The sequence below is a fragment of the Gymnodraco acuticeps genome, unplaced genomic scaffold (genome assembly GCF_902827175.1).
Source record: "Gymnodraco acuticeps unplaced genomic scaffold, fGymAcu1.1, whole genome shotgun sequence".
Taxonomy (NCBI): Eukaryota; Metazoa; Chordata; class Actinopteri; order Perciformes; family Bathydraconidae; genus Gymnodraco; species Gymnodraco acuticeps.
In genome coordinates this window covers 280,626-307,505 of record NW_022992006.1, presented here as the reverse complement: position 1 = coordinate 307,505, position 26,880 = coordinate 280,626, and the positions used below count along the sequence as shown (strand labels likewise).

At 41.0% G+C, this 26,880-nt stretch overlaps 2 protein-coding genes across 2 annotated transcripts in view; one reads left to right on the top strand and one right to left on the bottom strand.

Moving 5' to 3' along the window:
- Window positions 1-1,388: 1,388 nt before the first annotated feature.
- immp1l (inner mitochondrial membrane peptidase subunit 1) lies at window positions 1,389-13,495 on the bottom strand. Its single transcript, XM_034201350.1, has 6 exons — window positions 13,380-13,495; window positions 6,603-6,713; window positions 6,407-6,495; window positions 6,018-6,144; window positions 2,107-2,217; window positions 1,389-1,534 (listed from the first exon to the last, which is right to left on the bottom strand). Exons 2-6 carry the CDS (start codon window positions 6,705-6,707, stop codon window positions 1,454-1,456), a joined length of 513 nt encoding a protein of 170 aa, XP_034057241.1. The 5' UTR covers window positions 6,708-6,713; window positions 13,380-13,495; the 3' UTR covers window positions 1,389-1,453.
- A 61-nt stretch (window positions 13,496-13,556) lies between these two features.
- elp4 (elongator acetyltransferase complex subunit 4) overlaps window positions 13,557-26,880 on the top strand; it is an 82,504-nt gene continuing 69,180 nt past the window's right edge. The window contains exons 1-6 of the mRNA XM_034201343.1: window positions 13,557-13,744; window positions 15,710-15,745; window positions 19,755-19,876; window positions 20,913-21,047; window positions 22,486-22,622; window positions 25,624-25,708. Coding sequence (XP_034057234.1) covers window positions 13,567-13,744; window positions 15,710-15,745; window positions 19,755-19,876; window positions 20,913-21,047; window positions 22,486-22,622; window positions 25,624-25,708 — 693 coding nt within the window. The 5' untranslated portion in view covers window positions 13,557-13,566. The remainder of the gene's footprint in view (window positions 13,745-15,709; window positions 15,746-19,754; window positions 19,877-20,912; window positions 21,048-22,485; window positions 22,623-25,623; window positions 25,709-26,880) is intronic.

The window sequence follows — 26,880 nt, the reverse complement described above, 5'->3', positions numbered from 1 at the left end:
CAGATAATTCAGTGTCACAGGGAGCCTTCTCTTTGACCCTCTGGCCCCCTCCAGACAGAGGAGGCAGCTGGACAGGGACCCACGGCTGCCGGGGACTCACTTCCCCTGGGGAGCTCTGAGGAGAAGAGTCCTTCTCTGCCTTGGAGAATGACCAGCTGAGCTTCCACAGCTCAGTATGTGAATGTGCAGTTATGTTTCTGTTTCCAAGAGGGGCTGAGCAGGCTTTAAAATGAGGATGTAGAGCAGGCCTTTTTGCGAGATTAAGCAGACTGGAGAAAAATATAATATCACAACCATCTTAATTTGTAACTCTTGGTCAGAAGTTGTTGCTTTCACTAAGTCACTATGCGTTGCACCAGGGCTAGCTCCCTATTGAGAAAATAGTTTTAACCTGCTTTTTAGAGGTGGAAACTTTTTGTTCATTTATTTTAGCTTTAGCTTATTTATTATTTCAGATACAAAACACGAGACCTACATCTACAGTAATGTTTACTTCTTACTGCCTCATTAACTCTTTGTCATGCACATGCACTCCTCTTAAAATCCTGTAAGAAACCTGGTTAAACTTTGATATGACTGAGAAGTTTGGTTTCACTGGCAGCAATCTAACTACCAGTTTCTTTTTAGCCCTTTACCTCAACAAGATAAAACCACATTTACATGATGTTTGGTTACTACAGGAAGCTGATAATAATGCTGTGTCTTAAGTGCATGTTGAATACTGGTTGTAGGACTGGTTTGGTTCCACAGACACACGCGCTGTTTCCAGTGGTGAGTGAGGCCCTTACTAAGTGCTTATTAATATTGTATGGTTAAATGGGAAATGTTAAAACATTTTCAATTGCCTTGGCAGCCTTATGAAATATTAAATGATATGAGAGCTTTTGTTTTACCATAATACTAAGAAAGGGTAAACATGAAATTAATAATATCTTTTTAAAAGCATGACTTTCCTTTGGTCATAGTTTATAGATTGAGACAGCTATCCTTGTTTAAAGCAATTGTTCAGTTGTCCTGTAAATAGTTGTTTGGGTGCATTTCAGAGCAAATTAAATTAAACAGTTAAATTCAGCAATAAGTACCCATCCCATCATATTTATATTGAAAACGTTGAATTATTTTTGTCTTATTACTGAATGAGCACGATATCCAACATTAATCTTGTGCTGCCCATTTTCTGCCATTAGCAGTTCCTCAGAGACGCAGCTGTATTGGCTGCTCACGCAATGCCGTTTTTTATAGTATAGTGCTGCACATCCAGCACAATGTAAGCCCCAGATGACAAGGCCTTATCACCAAAACAATTATCTAAAGATGAAGCAAGTATAAGGTATGATTGCATGATGTTTTAACCCTTTAAAATACTGAGTACCAAAAGAATAACTACCTTTTAAAATATGCATTTATATAAATATCAGCTTTATTCAAAATGGTTGAAAACAAAGTGAATGAGTCAGTCTGAGTCACTCCGGGCTTTAATGATCCGTCTGGTTGGGCTTTCACTGAGGCTCCCAAAACTATGCAGTGGCCAGAGCTGTATGGGACAAAGGTTACAGAGAAACAATGGGTTAAAAAAAAGAGTGATTACACTCACAAAATTACATAAATGACTCCTTAGCATCATGTGCAACACTTTATCTCCCTTTTTAGACACATTTGCTAATATGCCTTTTAATAATTTGTTTGACTTCGTAGAAGATCTTGTTATTTCATCAGCTGTCGTTATAGGGCCTCCAGTAGAGTGCCGCTGTCCAATCAGAGGGACAGAAGGTTGGCTGACCTGTTTCCAGGGTCGTGGTTGCTATGACATCCAGTGACATGACAACACAGCAGAATGGAAAGCTAGACAATATGTTGTCCAGGCTTTGGTCAATCAGACACACTTGCTTTGAACTTCCAACTGACTCACGTCTCTCAATTGTGCTTAAATATGGCCATACTGCACTAATGAAAAACCAAATGAAGAAAAAAAAGGAGCTCAACACCTAGCACTGTTAGACCCCATTATTGAAAGATTTAATCAAACTATTTTCCTCATTATGAAGAACAATTGTTTTTTAATACAAAATAAATACATCACAACATGCATTTCACAACCCCAGTTACCTTTAGGCAAACACGCCCTCGGATCAGGGCATAGGGAATTGGGCCATAGCTCCTTGAGTCAGAGGAGTTCCTCAGGTTATCCCCTTCTAGCCATACATGGCCTTTTGGAACCTAAAAACATCACCACACACATGGAAAGAGGACAAACATAAACATGTGGACTGTTTCACCCCACAAATATTTTTGTTGCAGCACTACTTAACTTTAACACGAAAAAGTCAGTTAATCCATTATGCAGTGAGAATCTACCTTAACCCCACCCCCTACGCCTCGGCCGGCCCTGCCTCCTCAGCCAATCTTAACGTCAAACCTGCCTGTCCCTCTTTAACCCCGAACCGTCTTAGGAGAGGGGTCATGGGTAACGGGCAGGGTCGGGGGGGATTTAGAAGAACTTCAAACGGGGTCATTAGGCTGTTGGCTGAGATCTGCGCCCCTCTTACCCAGGGAGGGCAGAGCAGGAGAGGGGCCTGAGATAGCTGGGCAGAGAGAGAGAGGGAAACAGGGAGACGGAGAGGGCTAAGCCTCGGCTAGCAGCAGTGTCCAAGGGTCTCCACCGCGCTCTGACCTGCCAGTGGGGCGCTCATCCAAGCGGGCTCTAATTCACAGTGACACCAATTATGATTAATCTCATCACTTTAGGAGAGTAGGCTTGTCAAGGCCCTAATTAAGTGCGCTGTCCCCCCTATATGTGCAGACAGGATCAACAACACATTATATTGTCATAATGGGCATCACAATCCACGAGTCTATTTTTGTGTTGCCTAACTTTTTAACAGCAAAAGTCTTCTGCAGTAGAGAATAACATGAATAAGGAAAAATAATAATATCCACACTGAGGTGAAGTCACATCTTCGCATCTGCTCGTATCTCTCAGTCCCATCACCCTGCTCTCTGATTAAAGTCTTCAGTCCTACTGTGGGATGCTGCGTTTTGTTTCATATTCGATAATTGAGACAGATGATGTGACATAATCACGAGCCATTGACATGTTGACCTAACACGAGGTAAACAACTCACTGAATAACGACGACACAAATGAATATCATTAAAGGAGTCATCTGAGAACCATATGTCAGCATGCTGGATTCCCACCATTACACCTCATTAACATGGTAACATATGCTGGCTCCCAAGCACAGGAAAAAGAAACACCACGGTTTGTCATCTGTCAAACCAGAACCCCCCCATTTCTCTGCATCTTCTATTAAAAAAAGCTTAATCTTTCTTGTACTTATCCTTAAGACATGGAGCTTTGATTAAGACATTTCAAGCTGCAGCACTTTTTGGAAATGAGGAAACTTTTCTTAGTGACTGTCAACATCTCTTCCACTTAAGGATCAAGCTTCAGTAAGACCTCTGTGGCGATCGATCAATACGATTGGCACCAGCTGAAATAACCGGTTTGATTTTGAGCCCCGTCAAACAAATGACCCTAAAGAGAAATCCAAGCATAAATAAAGAGAAAAGTACTTTAAGGATCAACGAAGCAGTATTTCAGAAAAGTGAAAAAGTCTGAAACTTGATCTGCTGTACTGTGGGCAGCACGAGGAGAAAAGCTTATGCATATCACCTTGCAAGTCGCAGGTGTGTGAATGAGGGGGGACAAAAAATAGTAAGTCAAAAGGTTAGGCTCTGAATTAAAGCTAGGTTAATGCAGAACAGCGGTGTAACTAAATAATGCCCCATCCTTGACTCTTCTTTTCAAAGACAATTGCCGTTTCAAGCACCTGTAAATGACCACAAAGCCACGAGCCTCATTAAAGTTTCTATGCACGTCCGTTGGGTTTGTGAAGCTTCTCTGCAGACAGGGTGGAATGGAGATACCTCAATCATTCATTAGTTTAGCCATATAGTTATATCGTTTTTAGACGCAGAGTCACTTTGATCAACCCTGCCGGCGGCTCTGGTGTGATGGACGGCAGAGATTGCCCTCGTCCTGCAGTTGTAAGCTAGGTCAAAGCGAGGCATTGTGTACCTGTCAAGGACGTGTCGAGAGGCACTGAAACTAGAGCTCTCCTTGCTGCGAAGGTGTGTTGTTTAACAGCCACACCATTACAGTGCTCATTACGTTAACATGATTGAGGTAGTGAACTATGTTTAGCTTAAACACACACAGGCTTATAGAGATCATCTTTTACTATATCTCTCCGTCTATCTTTACTGCAAATAACATAACGTATGGGGACATTTCATCTCCCCCTCTGTCCCCCCTCTCTCCCTCGCTTTGCTATAATATTTAGGATCAAGTGTCATTGTTTTGACACAATAGCTCAGACACAGAAATGATTCCTAAAAGGTGACAGGGCAATTAGTCGGCTGTTGGATCTCTGAGGGAGGAGAGGACCTGCCTGTCTGTTAGGACAAAAAAGGAGGTGATGACAGGGTCTAACATTGGCTTCCAAAATCCATCTTTACAGGTCCAACCCTAATGCCAAACACCATCCTAATAGTCACAGACAAAACATACATCCTCTGGGGAAAAAACTCCCTGAGGGAATTCAAACGGGTGTTTTCTCAGCTACCTCCAATGCTGTCACATGAAGCTGATGGTTTTGCTCCTGGGAGATAATGAAATAATTGTACATAGGAAAGCTTATTATGCTTTAAAATAAAAAGAAGCTCAGTGACAATCAGCTTTGTGAAGGGTTATTTTAAGCTTCCTCCATTGTTTGTGATGCTCACAACTGTAAGACTTTAGAATAACATTAGCTATGCAGGTGTGCCTTTTCAGTTCAATTATTGTTTTAATCAATTCTGGCCACTATTAAAAGCATGACGTTTTGTCCAGTCTGGGAAAAATACTTCCTTTGACTTTTGCTGAGATTCTGGATGTCCAAAAATGACCATGTTCTTTATGCGAGCTCCGAAAGCTTCAACATCATGATTGTTAAAGAGGTTGCCCACAGTATCATCTCTGCTATCAGTGCTATTGGGGACACATTGGAGCTTGTATTTAGTGTGACTACCCCTCACAGACCCAATGAGATGGTTAGTCAGGCTGGCCAAATGATAAAACCATTTATGTGCAAGACAAGTTTTGTGTGCACTGTAGATAAATTACAACTTTAGTAGCTGTGCACCTAGTGGGAAACTTAAAAATGACTCAAACTGGACCGTCATTTCATCCTGGGATCACAAGTGAAAACCCAATGATGTCACCTGTTACAAGTCCGCTCCTGTGTATGTGGGGTTGGGGATGAAGCTAGTAGAAGAAGAAACCTCTTTATTCCTCATTTCATTTGTTGAATGACACTTGCAGGCTTGGCCTTATGCTATGTTTTTTTTCTGAACTCATTCAACAGCCTGCCCATACTATAAAATACGCAATAAATTCAAAAACATTCAACGCAACCTTTGCTTTGCCGACGTATGCACACACACACGCACAAGCACACACACATACACACACCTCCGCCCACCCATCAGTCTGTCCGTTCGGCTGGCACTAACTCTAACAGGCTTCAGAGAGATTGCAGGCCTGAGCTGTGGGCGTTGGGGAGAGTAGTAATAGAAAAGCAATGACAGTGGTTTCAGCAGCAGAACCCCTGCTCACTCTGTGGTTTTATCACTGTTCTGAGGAAATATAGGTGTTGTCAAAAGCTGATATTTTGACCAATGACACAAAATGGATGTGTGCCGTCTAAAATGTAAACAACTATGATAGTCTATAGATTGTGGTACACACACACACAAAGACAACCAAAGACAAAGTGAGAGACGATTTTGCATTTATGCATAGATATTGTGTCATTTTAGGATGAAACAAGTATTTTATTGTAAACACATTCTTTAGTCATGCTCCCTTTTACTGTTTTATTTTAACATTTTCTTCTTCAAAATAGAAAGATGCTTATCAGGAAAAGTATAAGAAAAGCGTCTGGAAATCATGACAAAGATGTAAACATACTCACATATGTGTGGGCCTTGAACAGATCTGATGGGGAACTTGTGCAGACCTTGTCACCCTCCAGTCCAGTTACCCTTTTACAAATGTTCATGTTAGGGTCAAATGGACTCTTTGCAATAATGATATCACCCCTGAAAAGAAAACACAAATCAATTAATTTGTAACACCTCAGTGTGCAGTAATTCACAAAAATAAAGCAAAAATATCTTGCTTTATCTATGATGTATATTTGTAAAAGAAAAAATGCTGCCATATTTTCCTAACTCCTCTAAGAAACAAAAAAGGAAATACAATTAGAATTTCAAATCGTGCAGGTAGAAAATATAATTTGTAAATGTCTCTTCATATTCCGGCATTTGCCCAATGCATATGAATCCATTGACTGGAACTCACTTCTGTATTTTGCATTGCTGACGACTCATCCGTTCAGAGAACACAATATCATGGTTGACGATGGTTGGCTCCATGGATGGACCAGAACACTGAAGAAGAAATACATCGTTTTTTTTTTTGTGCATAGATTTGTTGACAGGATTTGAGAAAAAAAATAACGGCCTGGACATTATTTCTGTAACATTAATCTACGAACCACCACAAATTCTCCAATGTATTCGAAGGCACAATGTGCAATGCAGCCATACTGGACTGTGTAGCCCACAAAGCCCAAGGTCTTTCCCAGCACACTGCGGAACATCTCCACCTGCAAAACAAAACACAACCAGAGGTTATAACACAATGTCAGAGTACATTGTTATCATGCTATACAATAGGGGTTACACGTTATGACATGCAATAAACACATTTTCTGCGATATTTAGCCTGATGTTTTACAGTTCTCTTTATAATGAACTCTTCCTTTCTGCTTGTTTTTCAGTATCCAGATAAAATAAAAATATTGCCAGTGTTTCCTCTAGGATGGAGTCATAGCAGCGGTGCTAAGGCACGCGGGCCCAGCTAAATGTGAGCGCGGAGCCGCCGCTATTTGTATATAGGGGATATACTGATATAGATGTATTATTTCATTACATTCTTTAATGAAACACAAAAGGTACCAATAATAATAGAATGATAGTTACATTTTAAAGTGCAGTTTTTTCTACTGATACTCTCCTTAAAATCAATATATTGTGGAGCCCTATTAAACATACAGTGGTGAGTAAAGGGCTTAGTTTCTGATCCATATATGGTAGGCTTATGTCTTTTACAAGATTACTAAAACAAAAGTTGTTTTGGGTTTAATTCTTAAAAAGGTGTGGACAAGGTTGTCACAGTTGGCCTACTGCTAAGATGGCACATTCCCTGGTGTTTCATTCTCAGAGGCTGAGCGGCCGGTTCACACCCGAAAACTGCGCTGAACTTTGCTCCTGTGTAGGATGGACCAATCGACACCTTGCGCTCAGGTGATGGACAAACACGGAGGCTGTGACACATCCAGCCTAGCTCCACACTGTCTGCAACCAGCTGCTGACACCGGGCTGCCTCCACTACCACCACAATCATTAGAGCAGTTATCAACTTCTGTCAGCACCATAGAAACACAGAGACACCCCCAGCAGCACCCGTCCGCCCGCCCTGCAAACACTCTGTCACACACACAAGGACCGTGTGTCTTCTGAGCAAACATCCCAGCCACACTCAGGTTATTGACTTTTACTCAAGCTGCAACCTGTTGTTCGGAGAGAAGAAAGTAAGTCAATCTTTACACACTGCCATGCTCAGTGTGTACGCTGGCTCACCTGCACACACACACATGCAAATACACAAACAGATTGAAACTGTATGTTTTTGAGAAGAATAGATAAAGCTCGGTTTAGTCTGCACTTCAAACATTTTATAGTTCAGGCCGCCGTCCTGCCAGTCCGCCACAGGGTAAAGAAATATTTTCCTCCGTCTCCCTTATTCCTTCTGTCTCTTTCCTTCTTTCTCTCTCCATGTCTTCTCTCCCTCCCAGGGTATTATTAACAAAAGCAAGTAGAGCGGAAACCAAAGCCCCAAATCCTCAGAGCTCTGGGAATGACTTCCCAAAGATGGACACGGATTAGACCCCCAATTTCTCCCTTGCCCCACCACCTCCACCCCCCCTTTCTCCCCAGGTCCCCAACAGACCGGGTGTCAGGTGGCTCTCCCAGCCCTGCCAAAGGTGTTACTCCTAATCCCATTACCCCCCTCTGCTTTTCTCACACACAAATACAAAACACACACACAATGCTCTCTCATTCATGCCAACTATATTCCACCTATTAAACCCTCTATCTATTCGTTCATCCCTAGCATGGTTTGTCTCTTTGGCCCATTCACCATCCTCTCTGATCCAAAAAAGACCAACTTCATCCTTTCACCTCCCTGCGTGCTGCCTTTCCACTCTTCCCACTTTTCCTTGATCACCCCTGGCAACCCTGAATAACAGGTGAAGAGGGACATATATGCGCTCAGCACAGGGCCCAAATGAGGTGCCCCTTTCCAGTCAGATTCTGCTCTCTGGTTCCTTTCCACTGGAACTATAAACTCAGTCCTACCACAGCTGGTACAACGACACCCCTGGCCCTATAATTCCTCGGTAGGGAAGCGAGTGGTCTAAAGGTTAATGTGAATCTCTAGGTCTGCACTAAGGTGACATGTTCAACTCTATTTGTCTTGCCCTCAGCATCCTCCAGTAGCATCTCTGTCATTGCAGTAAAGTACTCTCAGACATGATCTCACATGTGCTCTTCCTTCTGCTAGGCTGGGGATCAGGAATCTTTGCTAGCACTTATTCGCAGAGCACAGTGGACGCCAGCCTCCCTTACAGCTGCCCTCATATCTCTGTTTCAGCTCCCCCTCCATTCCAGCCTGCATTCATCATAGGTAGGGATTAAGGGACTTTGCATAACAAGATCACACGGCCAGTGACTGATATCAAGAGAGTCCATATGCAGCCGCCTGGTTTTCTGAGGCACCCTCTGTCATTGATAGTGTGCGCTTGTGTGTGTGCGCATGTGGTGTGACTGTGCACAGACAAAAGCATTACCTATGTGTTTCATAGGAAGTGTATTTGAGCCGCAGTGACTCCTTTGGGATTCAGAATAAGGTGGACATCCACAGAGACTTCTGATTAGATCTCTATTACCTCTAACTCCCCAGGGCAAAGAGTCAGACAACCCACACTATCTCTTGCCCCTAATACCCAGCCCATGTGTGTGCTGGGGAGCACCAATATTAATCGAATGCTGTATTACAGCTGTGAATTAACACAAAGTCTCTCTGTTAATCCAGGATTACACACCAAACATGTTCATTGGAAAACAAAGAAAGTCAGCGCAGCCCCCTCTGCAGAACCATCTGTGGCCACCGGCCTCCCGTGGTCACAGCACAGCGCTACAGTGGGGAAAAGAGGGGGATCCCAAATGAATAGCTGTGGATAGAAACACTTCATTGTGTGTTTAACTCTGTGATCCTCTTACTGGGGGAGCCCACAAGTAGATACATTCTTTTTTTTTGCCAATACCAACTATGAGGAATCATAAAGTGCAGCAATAACAGGGATGCCTATTAATGTGTCCACCGAGCTGTCAAAAGCATTTTAAATGTAGAATTAGAGACACTACACAAATAAAATGTAAACAAAGGCATGTTTCTGCCATCTGTGTTGACATTAATGAAGACGCTTTGACAGACAAAACCACTAGAAAATAGAAGCTGTCTCTCAAAAGTTAAGAAGTGTTGGACAAGTTGTTATTGTCCTTTCATAACATCAAATGTGATGCATTATCAGGATGTAAACAATCAAATGCCCCATGAAAATATCCCAATTTACTTTAATGGTTGTGATTCAAAGATAAAGATACTCTTGGTAATTTCATTATATATATTATATTTAACTTTATAAAAATGGCACTTGTGTATTGGGGAAAAAAAGCGTTCATATCTTCATAAAAACGTTAACTTTCTTTTTTCCGTTGAAGTTATACAGCCAATTATTTTGGGTTTTGCCAAGTGTCGTTGAAATACCTTAGTGCAAACTAAGCTAACGTAGAGAAGGTGAAGTCAATAACAGCATATCAACATTGATACCTGATTAAACATGCATCATTGAAGCCATAAGGAAATATTCATAAAGGAATTACCGCTACTGGTCTCAAGAGATTTGAACCTGCCACTGGCTGAGGAGTGTTAATTGAAAAACATGGCCAGTCTATTAGAGTCACAAAGAGAATCCCAATCCAAACATCACATAAGGGCCTTGCAGTGGACTCCTTACACAACTAAATTAGGAAAACATGGGCTGAGAGAGAGCTGGCCAACAGGGGGGCTAAGAGGCTTACAAGCCCCTTGTCAGATATTCTTTTTCTCCCTGAGGATCCCAGATGGAAGGGAGTCTGGAGGAGCAGGCAGCACCAGAGAGGGGACCAATCCCACCTCTGATGTCTTCCTCTGGGCAGCAGAAGGCAGAGGAGGGTGGGGCATTAGTCCTGTTGCGCAGAGCTTGATTTGATCTTAATGTGATCTATAAAAAGGAGGAGGTTTGGCAACCAGGGGGGTCTGTTTCAACTATCAGTCCAATCAGAGATAATCCTGCTGGTTTAGACACAGACACCTGGCAAGATGGAGAGTGACAGATGTAAAAGTCCCAGTCACAGAGTACCATGTCTAGCCCCCATCTCCTTTAGGTCTGCCTTCTACCAGAAGCTTTATTGAAGCAACTGATCTCCATATTGCTCTTTTCATTGTTGCTAACGGCAACATAGCCGTGAAACAGCTGAGCGAGGTTACTATTTGAGGAGCTGAGGGTTTAAACCTACAATCAATGGGTCAGACAAAGCAAATAATAGCCAAGTGATATGAATACAACTGCTATGAATTGAAAGGAAGTGTGGGTTGACAGAGTCCCCAGCCAATTACATAGAATGGAAAAATCAGCAACTAAGCCTTATTGTATTGACCAAAGCGAATGCATGTTGCTGGCCTGGTGCTGAGAGAATTGAGAGATCTTATCATGTGTTGTATCAGATTCACAAAGGAGTTTGTCTTTTGCACTTGCCTGTTCACAACAATGCCCCACATATATTTGACAATAGCTAGTGACAGATACCTCAACCTTTAGGCAAACCTAGGATTTTTAAGAATGGGATTTCCTTTAATTCTAAATGAATGACTTTCTCTTTATTGTCATTTTATTTTCTATCCTATAAGTCAAACTAAATATGGCTTGCTGTATTTCATGCCATATTAGCAACAAATCTAAATACAGCTTTTTTTCAAAACAGGGGATGTTGAATAAATGGAAAAATCCTTTGACAACATCAGGTGGGTACAAAACCCATCCTATGCTTATTGTACTTGAGTCCTTAGAATATTACTTTACTTTTGTGGCTAAAATAACAAATATGTTGCATGTTGATGATAATCTTGCATCCTACGGATGCAAGAAGTGTACTGCTTCTCGCAGTTCCACACTGATGGCAGAATTACACTGAAGAAACCAAAACAATCTGACCAGGAACAGTCTGACATGTTATGACTGCTGCCATTATATAGCTCAATCAGATACAGAGACTGATAAAACGGACAAAAACACTGCAGAAAAAACACCAACATGCACAGATTACATATTTAAAAAGGGGGGAAATGATGTTATTTTTCTACAATTAGGCTGCAGTATTTACACTAACACACAGGATTGTGCTACAGAGCCATGGGTTAAATTGGGATTCGAGACAATTGGAAATGAGGTGACTGGCACTGTGCAGAGGATGTGGAGAAAGTTTCCACAGAAATGTACTACATCCTGCACGTTGCACTGCTAAAGCCAGCTCTCCTCTGTCTGAGATAGTCTCGCATTTTATTTGTCTCGTATAGGCTTTCCACAATGCTCAGTGTTGTCAGTCATGATACATTCCCTTGGTCTCCTGTCAGCACATATAAATCTCAACAGTGCTGTCAAAACAGCAGGACTGCCTCTGCTGAGAGCATTTGTAAAGTGAGCAGTTGGGCTATTGCCTCCTCGGGAGCCTTACACTGTCCTGTGATCTTGTGCTGCCTCTGGCCTATCTCAGCCACAAAAACGTTTTTTACAGCTGCCTTAAGGATTACACTGATCACTCATCACTCAGCTAGTATTAATAGTGGACATCATACACAATGAATGGTCCTTTTCCCCTGTCAGCGGTTTGCCAGATCTGACAAACTGAGTATCTGAGTATTCTTAAAATATTAAAAATAAGTTTCCCTGATCAGTAGGCATTTCTCACATCAGACATTTTGAGTTGTCATATTAGGAAAGAGATAATGAAAATGATGATATTGGAGTTTGAAAATGGCTGGAATAGATCCATGATTCATTTAATTATTTACCCTCCCATAACCTACTATGATATTTGAAAATGCCTGTTAGCAGCAGAGTGCTGCATTATAATCCATACTTTAGCCCTACACCTCTCTTACAAAAACATGAATAAGCTCAAAGTATTTTAGTTTTTGTTCATTTTGGAGACTTAGCCATACAAAAGAGTAGTAGTATTTAAAATAGATTATACAGTTAATACTTGGTTGTGTGTTGTAATCATGTAGGCTTGAATGTGAAAGTAACTAGGACATTTTAAATGTCAAAGAAGAGACAAAACACACAATAAACAAAGTTAAGATGAATGAGTATTGAATACAAGTAAATTAGTTGTGTAGTGAAAACCTTACTCTGATAGCTCTACACAGAAGATACCTAATATCAATTTACATGGAACTGCTACCAGGCACATATAGATGTTATATCTATGTCTTGCTGTTGAACTAAATCAGTTTAATATTTGCACAAACTGTAAATCATAAATGCAAAACGTTGTTTAAAAAGTCGACTTTCTGGTAGTTATGGCTGCTTTAGGTGTGAGCTATGCAAGTCATTTACATATTGCTGTGTGTTTTTAAAACACTCAGATATTCTCCTTGTCACTAACAGTTTTTGTTTTCAGAACATTTAAGACACGTAAGGCAAGCCATTCTGCAACGAAGCAATTCAGTGTACGGCTGATTCCTGCATAATGAACATAATGGCCCATTCATGAATGTGTAGTATGTTTTACATCTACCATAAGTCGATTGAATATTGTGCCAGCTTGTTCTTATTTAATACATTAACATACAGTTAAATTGAAGTTATGTATACTCAGGCTGTTGTACAAGAGATGGGCTGTGACTGTAAAATAAGGGGCTGCTTCTGTAAAACAGTTTTCAGGTTCTGTAATGTAATGAAATTAGCCAACAAGGTCAAAGCGACACACAGTCTTGAGGTGACTCTTTAGGCACGGAATAGCGGCGGGCCATTGTAAAGAGCGCATAAGATGACACTTATGTGAACAAAATAAAAAATATAAGAAGTGACTTTAGCTTTACTTACCTACTGACTTAGTGTTTCAATGCTCCGACCATTCATTTACCACAACAACTTGAAAAATAACGTCCGTCAAACCTCTCACATGGCCCCACAACAATCTTTGCCCTCATTGGTCAAGCGCCACTAAAGTCTTCGGTGATTGGATAACACGTTCCAAAACATAAACAGGCGTCACCACGTTATAAACAGTATGGCTGCCCCCATGAGCAGTGTGGGTAAACCCTCAGCTGAACGATCACCGTTCAATAATACGAGTTTTCAGAAGAAAACAAGAAGCAAGTTAATCTCCATACCTGGTACCAGACCCTCGGTTCAAAATGGACAGCTCTTAGTCTCCACCGGTGTCACGTCACTCGACTATCTGCTCGGTCAGTCTGATGTTAGCATTTGCGCTAGCTACAAAGGCTAATGTTAACTGTGCTTCTCTATGTAACGTTAGCTAAACCCTGAAGTTCAGCCTGCTAAAAAATAGTCGTATTACTTTATCAAAAGGGGAATGTATGATTCACACATAATATGGAGTTTTGTCACTGTCAGGGCCTTACAACCTGTCCAGAATTCAGTGAAATGCAATTTTAGCAGATACTATGTATACTTAAGGCACATTTAGTTGGAATCTGTTCACAAACCACTATAATATTTGTGTTAAATTGAATGTAAGGGTATTTCATTGAATTCTACATAATCAGTCATTTTACATTTTATTTTTTGACTATGTTTAGATCCTAAATACGACTTAAAAGACAGGATTGTTTCTTGTAACAGAGCACTTTTTAAACTCTGGCAGTGCTACATTTACTACATTGTAAAATGTATTTTTCCATATGCTGATGCCAAAAATGCAGAAGCTTTAAGCTCTAAAAGACCCAACAAACGGTATTATCCTTATTCTATCTCAACGCACAACTACAAACCTATATCAAAACTAGACCCACATTAGCAGAGTGATCAACAAGTCATAATGCCTAAGAGTGATTAGGAGGAGTTTATCTGTATAAATGAAACAGTGTACCAATAATAGGATGCTAATATTGTAAGAGGAACATCACTGCTGTTGTTTCTAAAGTAATTTGACTTAAAAGTATGTGATCTTTAAATAAGGTACACAAAAACTATTCCTATCCTCACTTTGGTTTTTAATCTTGAAGCCTGGATGGGTATAAATCTCTCTCTCTCTCTTTATATATATTTAGCCATATTTAAAGCAATACATCACAAGTCTCTTAACTTTTTATGGCGTATTTCCCCGTTATATAAAATAAATAAATCTTGCAAGTTAAGGTAATTGTTAGTCAGGACATTTTAATGAAATATTTAGAATGTTTGTGTTATATCTGAAAAGGGAAACTATTCTCTTCTTGTGCATTTTGTATAACTTATGTTAGGATTTCTGACAGAAATGTAACAATGCTTTACTAGAATCATTGTGACCTGCCTATTTGTTGTTGTTGTTGACATAAATAGCATTTTATTTGATCAATGTTATAGTTATTTTATATAACATGATGCAAAATGTGCATCTCAACAGCTGACTCTTTTTACTCTTAGCCTTAACCTTTTGAGGCCATTTTTGTTTTGATATTACCAGCCTGTACAATATCAAGCAGGACCAATTAGCAATGTGGGTTAATTAAACATAGAAAACATTTCCTGTGGATGTATTGTTTTAAGCCTATAAAGTGATCAAGGACTGTCCTGAAATGCTCTTAGTTTAGCAAAGGTCGTTTTTTAATGTAGCTAATACAACTCTTTCCATAACTGTGTGAAAGCCAAATGTCAGCTGTCTCTTCAGATGCTCACTTCTCCAATTGGCCATTTCCACAGTAGGCATTTTGACATGTCACAGTAGGAGAGGCATACGTGTAAATAAGGCAAGGCAAGTTTATTTATATAGCACCTTTCAACACAAGGCAATTCAAGGTGCTTTACAACAATGAAAGACATTCAGACAAAGGCATTAAAAAGAAAAGATAATAAAATAAACATTAAAAGAATAACACAATTAATGATGGCCACATTCTTTTTATCTGCTTCAGTTTCAAGGTCCTGTTGTCATGCTCATTGTCACAGCTTAATTGGACACTTGAATATAACACAGCCTTTATTACTGTTATTATAAACATCTGTGCTTTTCCTACTATGACAAGTCAAAAATGCCTGCTGTGAAAAATGGCTCTTTTCTTATAAAGATAAATCCACAGCTGTGAAGACATGAGGGGAGAGTGAAGGAAGCAGCAGTTAGCCAAAGGGCGGCTCAAAGTGGTTCACATTGATCCAGTGCTTGTAATATGTGACTGATATAATTAAAAATACAATTTCCTTTCTTTTTACAGGTGGCGGGTTAGCAGTTGGAACAGTACTTCTCATAGGTGAGCCTGCGTGAGAAATTGAACAATAATTTAAAGATCCTAATTAATGGAATGATGACTTTCTTAATCAAGCAATAGGTCACACAGGCCATGGTATGTTGTGAATATGTCACAGCTAAGGGGGGTGTTGCTGGATTTCACTGTCCAATTTGTTTGCTTCAAAGTGTTATTTTATTTGTTCTCTTTACGTAGCTGTGCATGTTGTTTAGAAGGTGTTTTTTCTGGCAATGGGCTCTGCTCTATTGTGTAGCAGGTTGTTTATAGGCTATCTGACACAGCCTTTGAGTGTATGGGACTCCATGGTACACAGTAGTCTTTTCCTGAACGTTATTAAGCATTTTCTTGTCTGGAGGCTTCATGAATAAGTTGAATGTTTTGAATGATTATCATAATCCTTAGGTGAACATTTTAATACCTAAAGCCATGTCCTTTTTGTTGCTCTCAACCGAACAATGAAAAACAAATTTGAAATGAATTACTGTTACAGTAAATGAAGATACCTTGGTAGACGTAAGTGCATTGGTGTTGAGAATCATCCATTATCTACTCTATTTAATACTCAATCCCAGAAAGATGCAAGAGTGCTATTCTTTTTCTGGAGCATTATAGCCTTCAGCTTTTTAGCAACTCTCTCAATAAAGAACCTGTGTAGATAAATTACACCCATAATTATAAATATGTTATATTCATGTCAAGCCAAACATCAAAACAGAATTCAATAGCACTTTTTAGCATGCCACAGCTAATGATACTGCCTTTCTGTTCTCAGGCTCTTTGTGGTTAGTGTGTCACTGTCTATCAGAGTGGTAAATATTGTAATAACCTGAAGGTCTCTAGCTAGAATCCCAGGTGTTCATACGCACACTGTGATCCTTAATTGATATGCTCATCTACAGATGTTATGTAGAAGTTTTCGGAAGTACATTCAAAGCAAGTGGGTTTTCTAGACACATAAATGTCTTCCACTGTATTATTATTATTATTATCATTCATCATAGGCTAGGCTATATGCACTGGCAGACAGTAAGGTTAAGGTATTCTTGTTTTCCCTTGAAGCTGTAATTTGTGTGTAGCAAAGGCCTATACCAACTGATGATATTGCTTTGCCCTTTAATTCACCCCCCCAATCGATGCAGGAGGAGTGATTATACACTAATGCGTTCTTCCCTTCCATTTTGGGAATCAATGCACGGTTGGTTTCATCTGGTAATGAGAGACACAGTAAAGGTGAAATGCGTGTGTGAGCTCTCTGTTTGTGTCTCTGAAAGCGCAGTGTGTGTGGACAGTATGCTGTCTGTGTTGTTGTGTTTTTTGAATGGGTGTGATGGGGCGGGGGGTAGTTTGGAGTGTGTGTTTGTTTGTGTTTCAGGCAGTCGTCTCCTACAGTCTGCCCCTTTAGCTGTGATGGCCTGTTTGTGAGACACGGACATAAAATTATCAGGCTGGTTGTTGTCGGCTTTGAAGTGTCTTGAACTGTCCTTCCAGATTTGTCAACTCGAGGGGGATCCGCTCAGTATGGGCCCTGTCTGAAGATCTCTCATCTGGTGTTTTTGTAATAGAAGGAACAAAGCTTCTTATTATGTTGACCATGTACGCTTTCATTCCATTAGTTTAAGTTAATGTGTTTTTCCATTAAGGCACCCATAATAATTACTTTTAAATGTGGCCTATTTGTTTTGTGTTTAAATGTTTCAAAGCTGTGAAGTGCACTTTGAATATTAATTAATCTTAGATTTGGGCATATTTATTATTTATGTAGAAAACTCTGACAAATGGTTTGAAAGTAGTTCATCATAATTATAACCCTGACAAAATAAATAGAACTGGTTAGAAAGTAGAATAAATATGTATATAATAACAGGTACAGTGAATGTTACCTACTTTATCATAATTACTAACACTTATGTAAAGGTAAGCTATAAAGAAACCATAACAAAGCATGAACACAATCAGAAAAGATACTAAGACAACTGAAGACATTTAAAGCACAAGTACTGCACATGCAATACAATAAAATGTTTGTAAAAGCAATAACAAAAACAAAACAAGAATAGATACAAGATAATAAGCAACAATGTTCCGACAAAGACAAACAGAGGTCACATGTTGAAGCTTGAAATGTGTCATACATATACAGTTCATCGGTCTCAAGAGATGCGGCTGATTGGTATTTAAGACAGCTTTGTAGTAGTACGTTGTTTTAATTACTTTAAAGATTAAGGGCTTTCTTTATTAATTGTCTAAATTGCATTTACCTGCCGTATGGCCTAAATGAGGCGTTCGGCTTCTCAATAGAAATGATATAGACCGAAGATTCATACAAGGGGGAAATCACCCTGACCTAGATATTTTGTCTCCTCCCCCTGCGGCTTCAGCAGATATGATTCAGGACTCTCGCCTGTTTGAAGGCAAATGAAGCAGAGGCGTTTCCCCCCTCATCCAAACCATCGTCAGAATCTGCCAAAAAGAAAGAAGAAAAAAATCATCCCATGACTGTCTGTCCAGAGTGACTGATCTACCTCAAAGATATGACCGTCCCCCACCCCCTGTTGCTTGTATACCCCGCCACCTCCCGCCCCCTCCCTTACCCCCCGCCTCAACAGCCTAATGACTCCTGGAGGTTCCATTTGTAAGGCTCCCATAGAAACACAGCCACAATAGGCCCCATCTTGAGAGGGCCCATCTGGGAGTCTTTGTGGGGCCTGCTGAAAGCCACAAAGGCCTGCTGACCTAGAAACCCATCAATAAGAGAACAGGGAGCCCCACCGACAACAAATTGAAGAGCCCTGGAATTTCCTGTGCCATCCTAAGTCCGTAGGTGAGGACATAGACCGGGAACGTGGGAGGGGGGAATTCTCCGGATGTTTAAGGATGACACGTCAGGATGTCATTCCCAAGCTGTCAGCTGTATGCCCATTACCTTAAACTGTCAGTGCTGCCTTTGTCCTTGTGCCCACTGTTTGTCATTGTGCGGAAAGGGCTATGAAATCTTTACAAAATGACGATTGTGACAGGAAGCAGCAGCGGCATGCTGGGTAGAGTTATGTGCCCTGTTAGTAGGGGGGTTCATGGTGATGATGCACGCATTTTTTGTGAGTTTGGCTTGTGGAATGACCGGGTGGCCGCTTTGTGTGCACCGAGAAAAGGATACCTTTGGGAAAGTATGTTCATTTTCAGAATCGCTTGTCTGTCCATTTAATGCTTTAATAAGCGCTCCTCTATATGAGCCTGTAAGGTCAGCTCTACAAGATGATACTCTTTCCAACTGTGTTTAAAAGTATATAGGGTAACTTGTCTTTTCTAACCTACTTTCATGATAATAAACACACCTGATGTAAATGTTTGCCAAAACATAATGAAAGGTTGCCATTGCCATCAGAGTTCACACAAAAAGCAGAAAGATTCAACTGAACCAGATGTCGCAAACCATTTTGAAGATAGGAAATATCTTATCCTGCTTCTGCCTCCTCTTGTCAGTTTCCCTCCTAACTGGGCTACCTTTGTGTTCAGGGGGAGGTGTCAGGTGAATGCTTAAGACAGGTGTCTCCCCCTCACCTCCGCTGCGGGTTGGGTTATGATAGGTGAAAGTGGACAGGAATACTGTGAAGACCTTAACAAGAGCATTAAAGATGTCAGCTCCACTCTGATAGTCAGGTCACACAATAACACCCATGTTTCTGTGCCATGTCGATTCCCACTTCATCTCTTCCCTTCAAAAGATAGCTCGAAGTGTGGTCCTTATATCAATTAGGGTTAGCGATTATGATGTGGTCATAAACTTCCGGATCTGTGGTGTCTGAATGAATGTTCAGAATGAGACCAGATCCAATGATAGTTTTGAGAGTGATATATCTTTCTCATAGGGCAGATGTTCTACCTAGTTTATCACCGAATCATGTAGTTAGGCTTTGTTGGCAGTGTTAGAAGTATGACAATGAATGTGTGTTTATTTGAGTTTTCCCACTCACCCTGAATTTGTGTTGTTGTTGTCTTTTGTGTCTTTTATTAGAGGAAGACCGATATGATAGCTACTCTCGTATGATCCTAAAATACTTCCTGGCAGAAGGAGTCGTGTGTCGGCATGAACTTTATGTGGCGGCGGCTCAGGATAACCCAGATGACATCTTACAGGTATGAGAGGTGTCGTCTTTTCTTTAAGCTTACAGGAAGGAAATGATTTATACTTCAAAGTGTGATTTATTTTAAAGCTGCAAGTTTTGACGAACCATCCACCAAGAAACAAGCATGGCCTCAATATGTCTTCTATAACATCATCCCAATAATACATTTTTTGTAAACTTTTGTTTACCTTTTCGTCATCAGAGTTGGTTGGTATGTTCTGTCTGCTTGTATTATGTTATTGTCACAATATATTAATCAATTCCTGCTGTACAGTATTCATCCTGGTTCCTGCTGGTCAGACCATGATTTAAAAGACATTATAGGCGCACAGCTTTCCCCAAGATGTGTCAGGGTCAGCGGGGGTATCTGAGAGGTCGAGGGTGGCATGGTTGTGACATTGTTGAAATGTTTCCCGATGCATCACTCTGTGAAGAGGAACGTCGCCCCAGAAGCTGACTGCCACCCAGCATACAGGAGGAGGGCCTCTCTCCCACTGATTGATAGTGGGAGGGGTCACAGCCTCACCCTCTCTTTACATATCAAAGGCTTATTAAGAGAGGGGACTCCCAAAGGGGATATATCACATCATTTAGTGTTTTCACAGCTACATTCACAGTATGCTAATCTTCAGATGCTGAGGTTGTACTTTATGCATTACGTTAACATGCACACCAAAAACAAGCTTATTGGAAATCATTGAGTTAAAGCAGAACATTTGAGAACGGGTTCACACCCACGCTTTCTTGCATCAACTAATATATCAGATACCCCCACACATAGCACAGTATTCTGTAAGAAAAATCTTTCCGTTATATCTGGGTTTTACAAATTGCTTCAACACAATTAAAGAAACCTATTGCCCTTTTGTTTTATATTAGAGTCAAGGTTACTTTCAAAAGCTTAGACTGAAGTGCATGTACATTATGCCCCAACAGAAAAGACTCGGTGATGGTCTTTGATGTCATATGATTTTATGACCATATCTCCTGACCATTCACAATCAACAAGATTACACTTTTTATATTAATTGTATCATCTGGTGCAGGAACTCCCGGCCCCCATCCTGGACGATGTTGCTATGCACAAACCAGCCGAGCAGCCGAGGCTGTCGCGTGAACCTCCAGACGGTTTGGACGCCATGAAGATCGCCTGGCGCTATCAGAATCTCCCGAAAGTACAGGTAATCAGGTGATCACATGACAGTTAACTGTACATTGTCTGTTTTTATAATGGAATATATATTAGAAAATAGGTAACTTGTAATTATGCTACTTTTAATAAACTTCCTAAAGTTGTCTTTGTTAATGATTATATGAGAAAGAACAGCGCTGGCTCTCTGGTCTTAGTGGTTTGGCAATTGTCTCTACCACTAAATCCATCAGCTTCTAAACTCCTTTGTGGAGTGAATGAGGCCTCAGCCTCTCCTTTCAGAGCTGGACCAGATTACTCACACTTAGCTGGCAATAGGTAGGCTTTTCACTGGTCCCCAACTCACATAGACACACATACACACACGCCTGCACCCCTGCTTAGCCTGGGAAACAAGAGTACTTTGCAGCCTGTGCATTGACATGTCTGCTCGCTCAACCCCATGACCCAGACCTGCGCCTCTGTCTTCCCCCAAATCCCTGCCTTTCCCCCTGCTAGGGTCGGCAGCCCTACACTCTTTCTTCCGCTTTGAGGAGAGGTGACCCTCCCCTTCTACTTCTCTGCAGTCTCCCCCCTTCAGTCTATAATCCATATCGCTATGTGGATTAACAGCACACAGTGTATCCCTGGGGATCCTCTCCCTCTTTCTCTCTCCCTGGAAACTTCTTTATATCTGTGTCCTTTCCTCACCTCTCCCCCTTCCTCTGTAAAATCGTCTTTACAAACCACTAGTAAGCCCCACCAGAGGATTTGCATCCCAAATTCACCCCCAGAGTCAACGCTTACTTTCCCCTTACACACACCTCTCCTGGCATAGCCCACTGTGTCGCTCTCCCGATGAAGACATCAGATCAAAGGTGAGGCCGCCAGGGCGGGGATGGAACGCTAAGCGGGTTGCCTGGTTCACAAAGAGAAGATGAGCCCCTGACCCCCCTGCCCTGCTGACCCCCTCGTCCCGCCAGGAGAGGGACACACCGGGGGCCCTAATCCAGATTAGGAGTAGATTAAGGGCCCCTCTAACAATGGAATCCCTGGTTTCACTCCGAGAGAAGAGCTAAAACTCTCTCTTTCAGCTGCAGGAAAACATCCGCCTTCCCCTGCGTCCCTGACACGTTTGCTTTCACAGCCAGAAGTGGACATTTATGTGAAGAAATGATTAAGACCGTGGTCGTAGTGGTTATTTAACTTCTCTGCTTATGGAAAGTTGAGGAATGACCCATAAACAATTCAATTGCATTACCATAGTATCGTGAAGCACACTCATTTAAAGTATTAAAAGACAAGTGAGATAATTATTTAATAGATTGCTTTTATTGTCATCTGATATTAGTTAAATGCAGATTAGTTTTTGTTAGAAACAAGCAGTAGCGTCAGACGGGGATGAATGAAAATACATTCAAATGCTCTTAAATTAAAGTTCTTAAGTCTCCTTATGCCTTGACATGAATTTGACTTGTTGACCTCCTCAGACTGCCCTGGCCTCTTCATCCCGGTTCGGGCACTACTATGATGTTTCCAAGACGATGGAGCCAGAAATTCGCCAGGCAGCCAAGTGCCACCGCTTCTACCTTCCAGAACATCCTACCCAGTCATCACCACCGCACAGGTAAAACGACAAGACATCATCCACAGAACGCATTGAAACCAATGAGACACCGTCTGCATAACATAGGCACACAAACACGACATCATACACAAAACACAGACGCACAAATAAGACATATTCAACAGAACTCTGGTAAACAAACATGGCATCGTTCACAGAATACAGGTAAACCAACAATGCAAACAGACCAACGTGTTTTAAAGAGTGTATACTTTATAATCCCTGCAAGCAGCATGTGTCTTTGAGAAAAGTCAACCTGAGAGGCAAAAACTCCAGATGTATCCCCAGTATCATGAAGAGCCCTTTGTTTTAGACATTTATAATAATATAATAAACTGGCGGACTGCAACTAATGCAATTAAAGATTGTTTTCCTTATCAATTTATCTTTCAGAATTTATTGTTTCATTGTTTTTTTTATATAATGTCAGAAATAGTCCGACAAAATATTATAATAGGAGAAACAATATAATATTAAAAACCAATATTAATATATTACTATTTTATATTCCAGCTTGTTTTGTCTGAGGAACACTCCAAAAGGCAAAATACTTAGAATTTTCTCCATTTATTAAATTGTTAATAAAACTAAAACAAAAATGTTATAAAGCTGGAACCGGTTTTTGTGTATTTCTGATGGAAATATTACTTATATTATTAACAAAGGTCTGTGGTAGTTGCTCCATACATTGTTTTAGACCTAAAGATGTACAGCACTGTTACTGAGATTCGAATTGCTTAAAATAATGAACATTTTAATCAATTAAGGTGAAATCTAATCATCCACATTATTAATCCTATCCTTATTTCTTGTTTGAACATAATGTTATTTTGTTTTAAAAATAATTAAATTGTACATTTTTTCACACATACAGCGGAAATAAATCAGTTAAACACCTGCTTGGTCCATCCTCTCTTCTAAGTAGTTTGCCTTTGGCTTAAGACATTCAGCCTCTTGGAAAGGTTGTGTATGTCTATTCAAATAAGGGTCTTGTTTGCTCAGCGTCTGTTTGATTTCTCCTGCGTTGAGTGTATTTAAGGTTCAGAGGTCATACGGGCTCTTTACTTAGAGAGTGCTGTTGAACACACAAGGGCACACGAAGCCTCACTCACACACACTGGGTAAATACAGCAATCTGGAGCACAGAGGATGTGGAGGAGGCTTTATAAAATCCCTCTTCCTTTATTTCAGCAAACAGAGACTGTTTAACAGCGCACCCAAGCAAACACATTAAATGTTATGGATATTCAGTTTAAAGTATACATTTTCGAGAGTGGACCATTAAGTGAAGTGATACTCTATTTTACTAAATATCAGGTCAGAACTTAAACATTTCTATTGATTGGGAGAAAATAAAATAACAAAATATCTTCTCCGTTGATGTCTGAAGCCCTGTGTCGCAGTGTAGTGAGTAGGAGTGACATGATGGTACTGTTTGTGTCTGAATGGCTTCTAGATCTTACAGACATTTTGACAGCAGGAAACTACACCTGCACCACACCATTGTCCCCCCGGCACCGCCCCAATACTGACACACACACACACACACACACACACACACACACACATACATACACACACACACACACACACACACACACACACACACACACACACACACACACACACACACACACACACACACACACACACACACACACACACACACACACACACACTCGGCATATTACAGACGCACATGTTCCAAACAAACTCCTAAGCAGGCTACTCCCCCTTGCACGTGTCCACAGCCCCATGTTGATACCCTAGCTGTTAAATTGCTCCGTTTCACTTGAAGGCATAATTGGCACAAATTGCTCTCTAGGTGATACAGATCCTGTTGTTTAAGACCAAGCATCCCCCTTCTCTCCTCCTTTCTTTCCTTGCTGAAAGAGAAACACTGAGATAAAGAAGCGTCCCTGTGTATGATCCTAATTAGCCGGCGCACCAGCCCCTGTAGCTAAGCACCTAGACCTTTTTGGTACCTGAATGAGGAGTGCTCGGTAGGGGTAGCTAAAACACAATGCCATCCCACACAATGGCTGCCAACCAGAGGCAACCTCCTGCTTAACTGCATGTCAAACCATCCCAGCCCCCTACCTCAGAGCAGGGGCATGGGCAGAGAGGCCAAGGAGGGTAGGTGTCCCTCTTTCACCAAACCAGCTCTATCATTAGCCCCAGCAGGGTCAGGAGGCACCATTGTCGGGCTGAATAACTGAAATAGAGTACATGGATGTACTTGGCGCAAGTGTAATCAGCATAAGTGTGTATTACTGTTCTTTATGCAGGGCTATTGGCGTGTGACCAATCTATGTGTATCAGCTTTTGTAGCATGCAGGTCGAATTGACAACTGACATAGCTGCCCACTGTGACTCTCTGCAGAGTGGTCATTACAATGGTGGGGCGTTCTTAAGTTGACGGACCTTAGTAAAAACATGGGGTTAACATTGTCTGTCTTATAGGTCCATGATGGGCTCAGCAGTAATCCTTCCCCTAACTGTTTCTAAATGTGGCTCTGATGGTACTGTACGCCCTTTGTCAGTAGTGCACATCTTACCCCTGATTAAACACCAAAATGCTGTTCCTTGTTAATTTTAGATATCAGCCCATTAATCCCCCCCCCCTCCTTCTCACTTATCGTCTTTGTTGTGTGTATGTTTGTGCATATGCACGTCTCATCTGTCTGTTTGTCCGTCTGTCTCGGCACAATCAGATCCTCGGGGAGCTGACAGAGAACCAGTCATGTTGTAATTTAATCAACCAAATTAATTAATTGGATCTCTTGATATGGATCATCTGTCTGCCTCAGTGGCTCCAGAAAAGCACAGTTAGGAGGAACATACTGCAGTCCTACAGGATTAAGCTACTGCGGTGAAAGGCTTGGCCCAGTTTTATCAAAATGCTTTTAATTACAGTTAACACGTCTGAAGTAACCCCTTTCTTTGTGTTCTCTTTCTGGTTGTCCCCTCAACTCTCTCCTCTGTCCTGTGCTCTTTTCAGTACCATGCTTGAGTCCTACTCGGCGTTGCTGAAGTCTCTTCAAGAGGTCATAAACAGGGAGGGCTTTGATGTAGCAGCCCCTATGGTAAGAACCAGAAGTGATGATCCACTTTGCATTTCTTTCTTTCAGCCTGATTAAAGGGTTTTTACATATATTTTTTAACTTTTTGAAAATGTGTATCTCAATTGAAAACCAACACACCAAACAGCAATCCCACCTTGAGTATATGTTTGCAGCTAAAACAGCAGACAAAGCAGCTGAACAAGAAAACATTTCAACCTTAGGCCAAGATCTCTTCATGTTATGGGATATCAAAGCTTCAACCATCATGCCGTTTAGTTAGACTAGAGTGTTAAAAATAACTTCAGTGTGGTTAAATGATTTGATTTAACAAAAAGCACCTACCACTCATATTTGATCACACATATACATTTCCATGATCACAAGTTTACATATTTTTTTCTTTTCAAGTAACGCTGGAGATGGACAGGAAATAGGGAGAGATTTTAAACGGTTCCCCTTCCATTGTTTGTGGATTTGGTTTTGGCTCTTATATTGGCTAAAAAAACAATGCTGAAAAACAGTAGACATGCAGTAAGCTGCCGCTAGCAGTGAAGCAACACAAAATGTTTGTGTGCATTTTCTCTTCTCACTAATTGTTAAATAATGTGAACTCGTTGACGTTCTGGTGCTTACAGGTTTGTGTTTCAAATGTGTGCTTCCAGACGTGCTAATTATTATAAGCCCAGTCAAACTATTGTGCTTTTAAAGTATCATGTGTGAGCCGCATTCATGGAGCAATTTTAAAAGAGAGAAAGTAAAACAGTGTCTGTGACCTGCAGCTCTTCTGTCACATTCCAACCACCACTTGTCTGGAGTCTGTTCACCTCTCTGTCACCTGCTCGGGTTGGGCCTGACCTGTGTGTCCCAGCTGTGTGTGTCTTACCTTTGACATACATCTTTTTAATAATCATCAGTCCCTTACAGAATGCCAGAAACAACCATGGCCCCTTCTGTTTCCCACAGGACCCAGTGTAATCCTCTTAACACTGTGATGTGCCTGTATATATGGATATATACGGGGTGTGTTGTGTATGTGTGTGTGTGTGTGTGTGTGTGTGTGTGTGTGTGTGTGTGTGTGTGTGTGTGTGTGTGTGTGTGTGTGTGTGTGTGTGTGGTGTGTGTGTGTGTGTGTGTGTGTGTGTGTGTGTGTGTGTGTGTGTGTGTGTGTGTGTGTGTGTGTGTGTGTGTGTGTG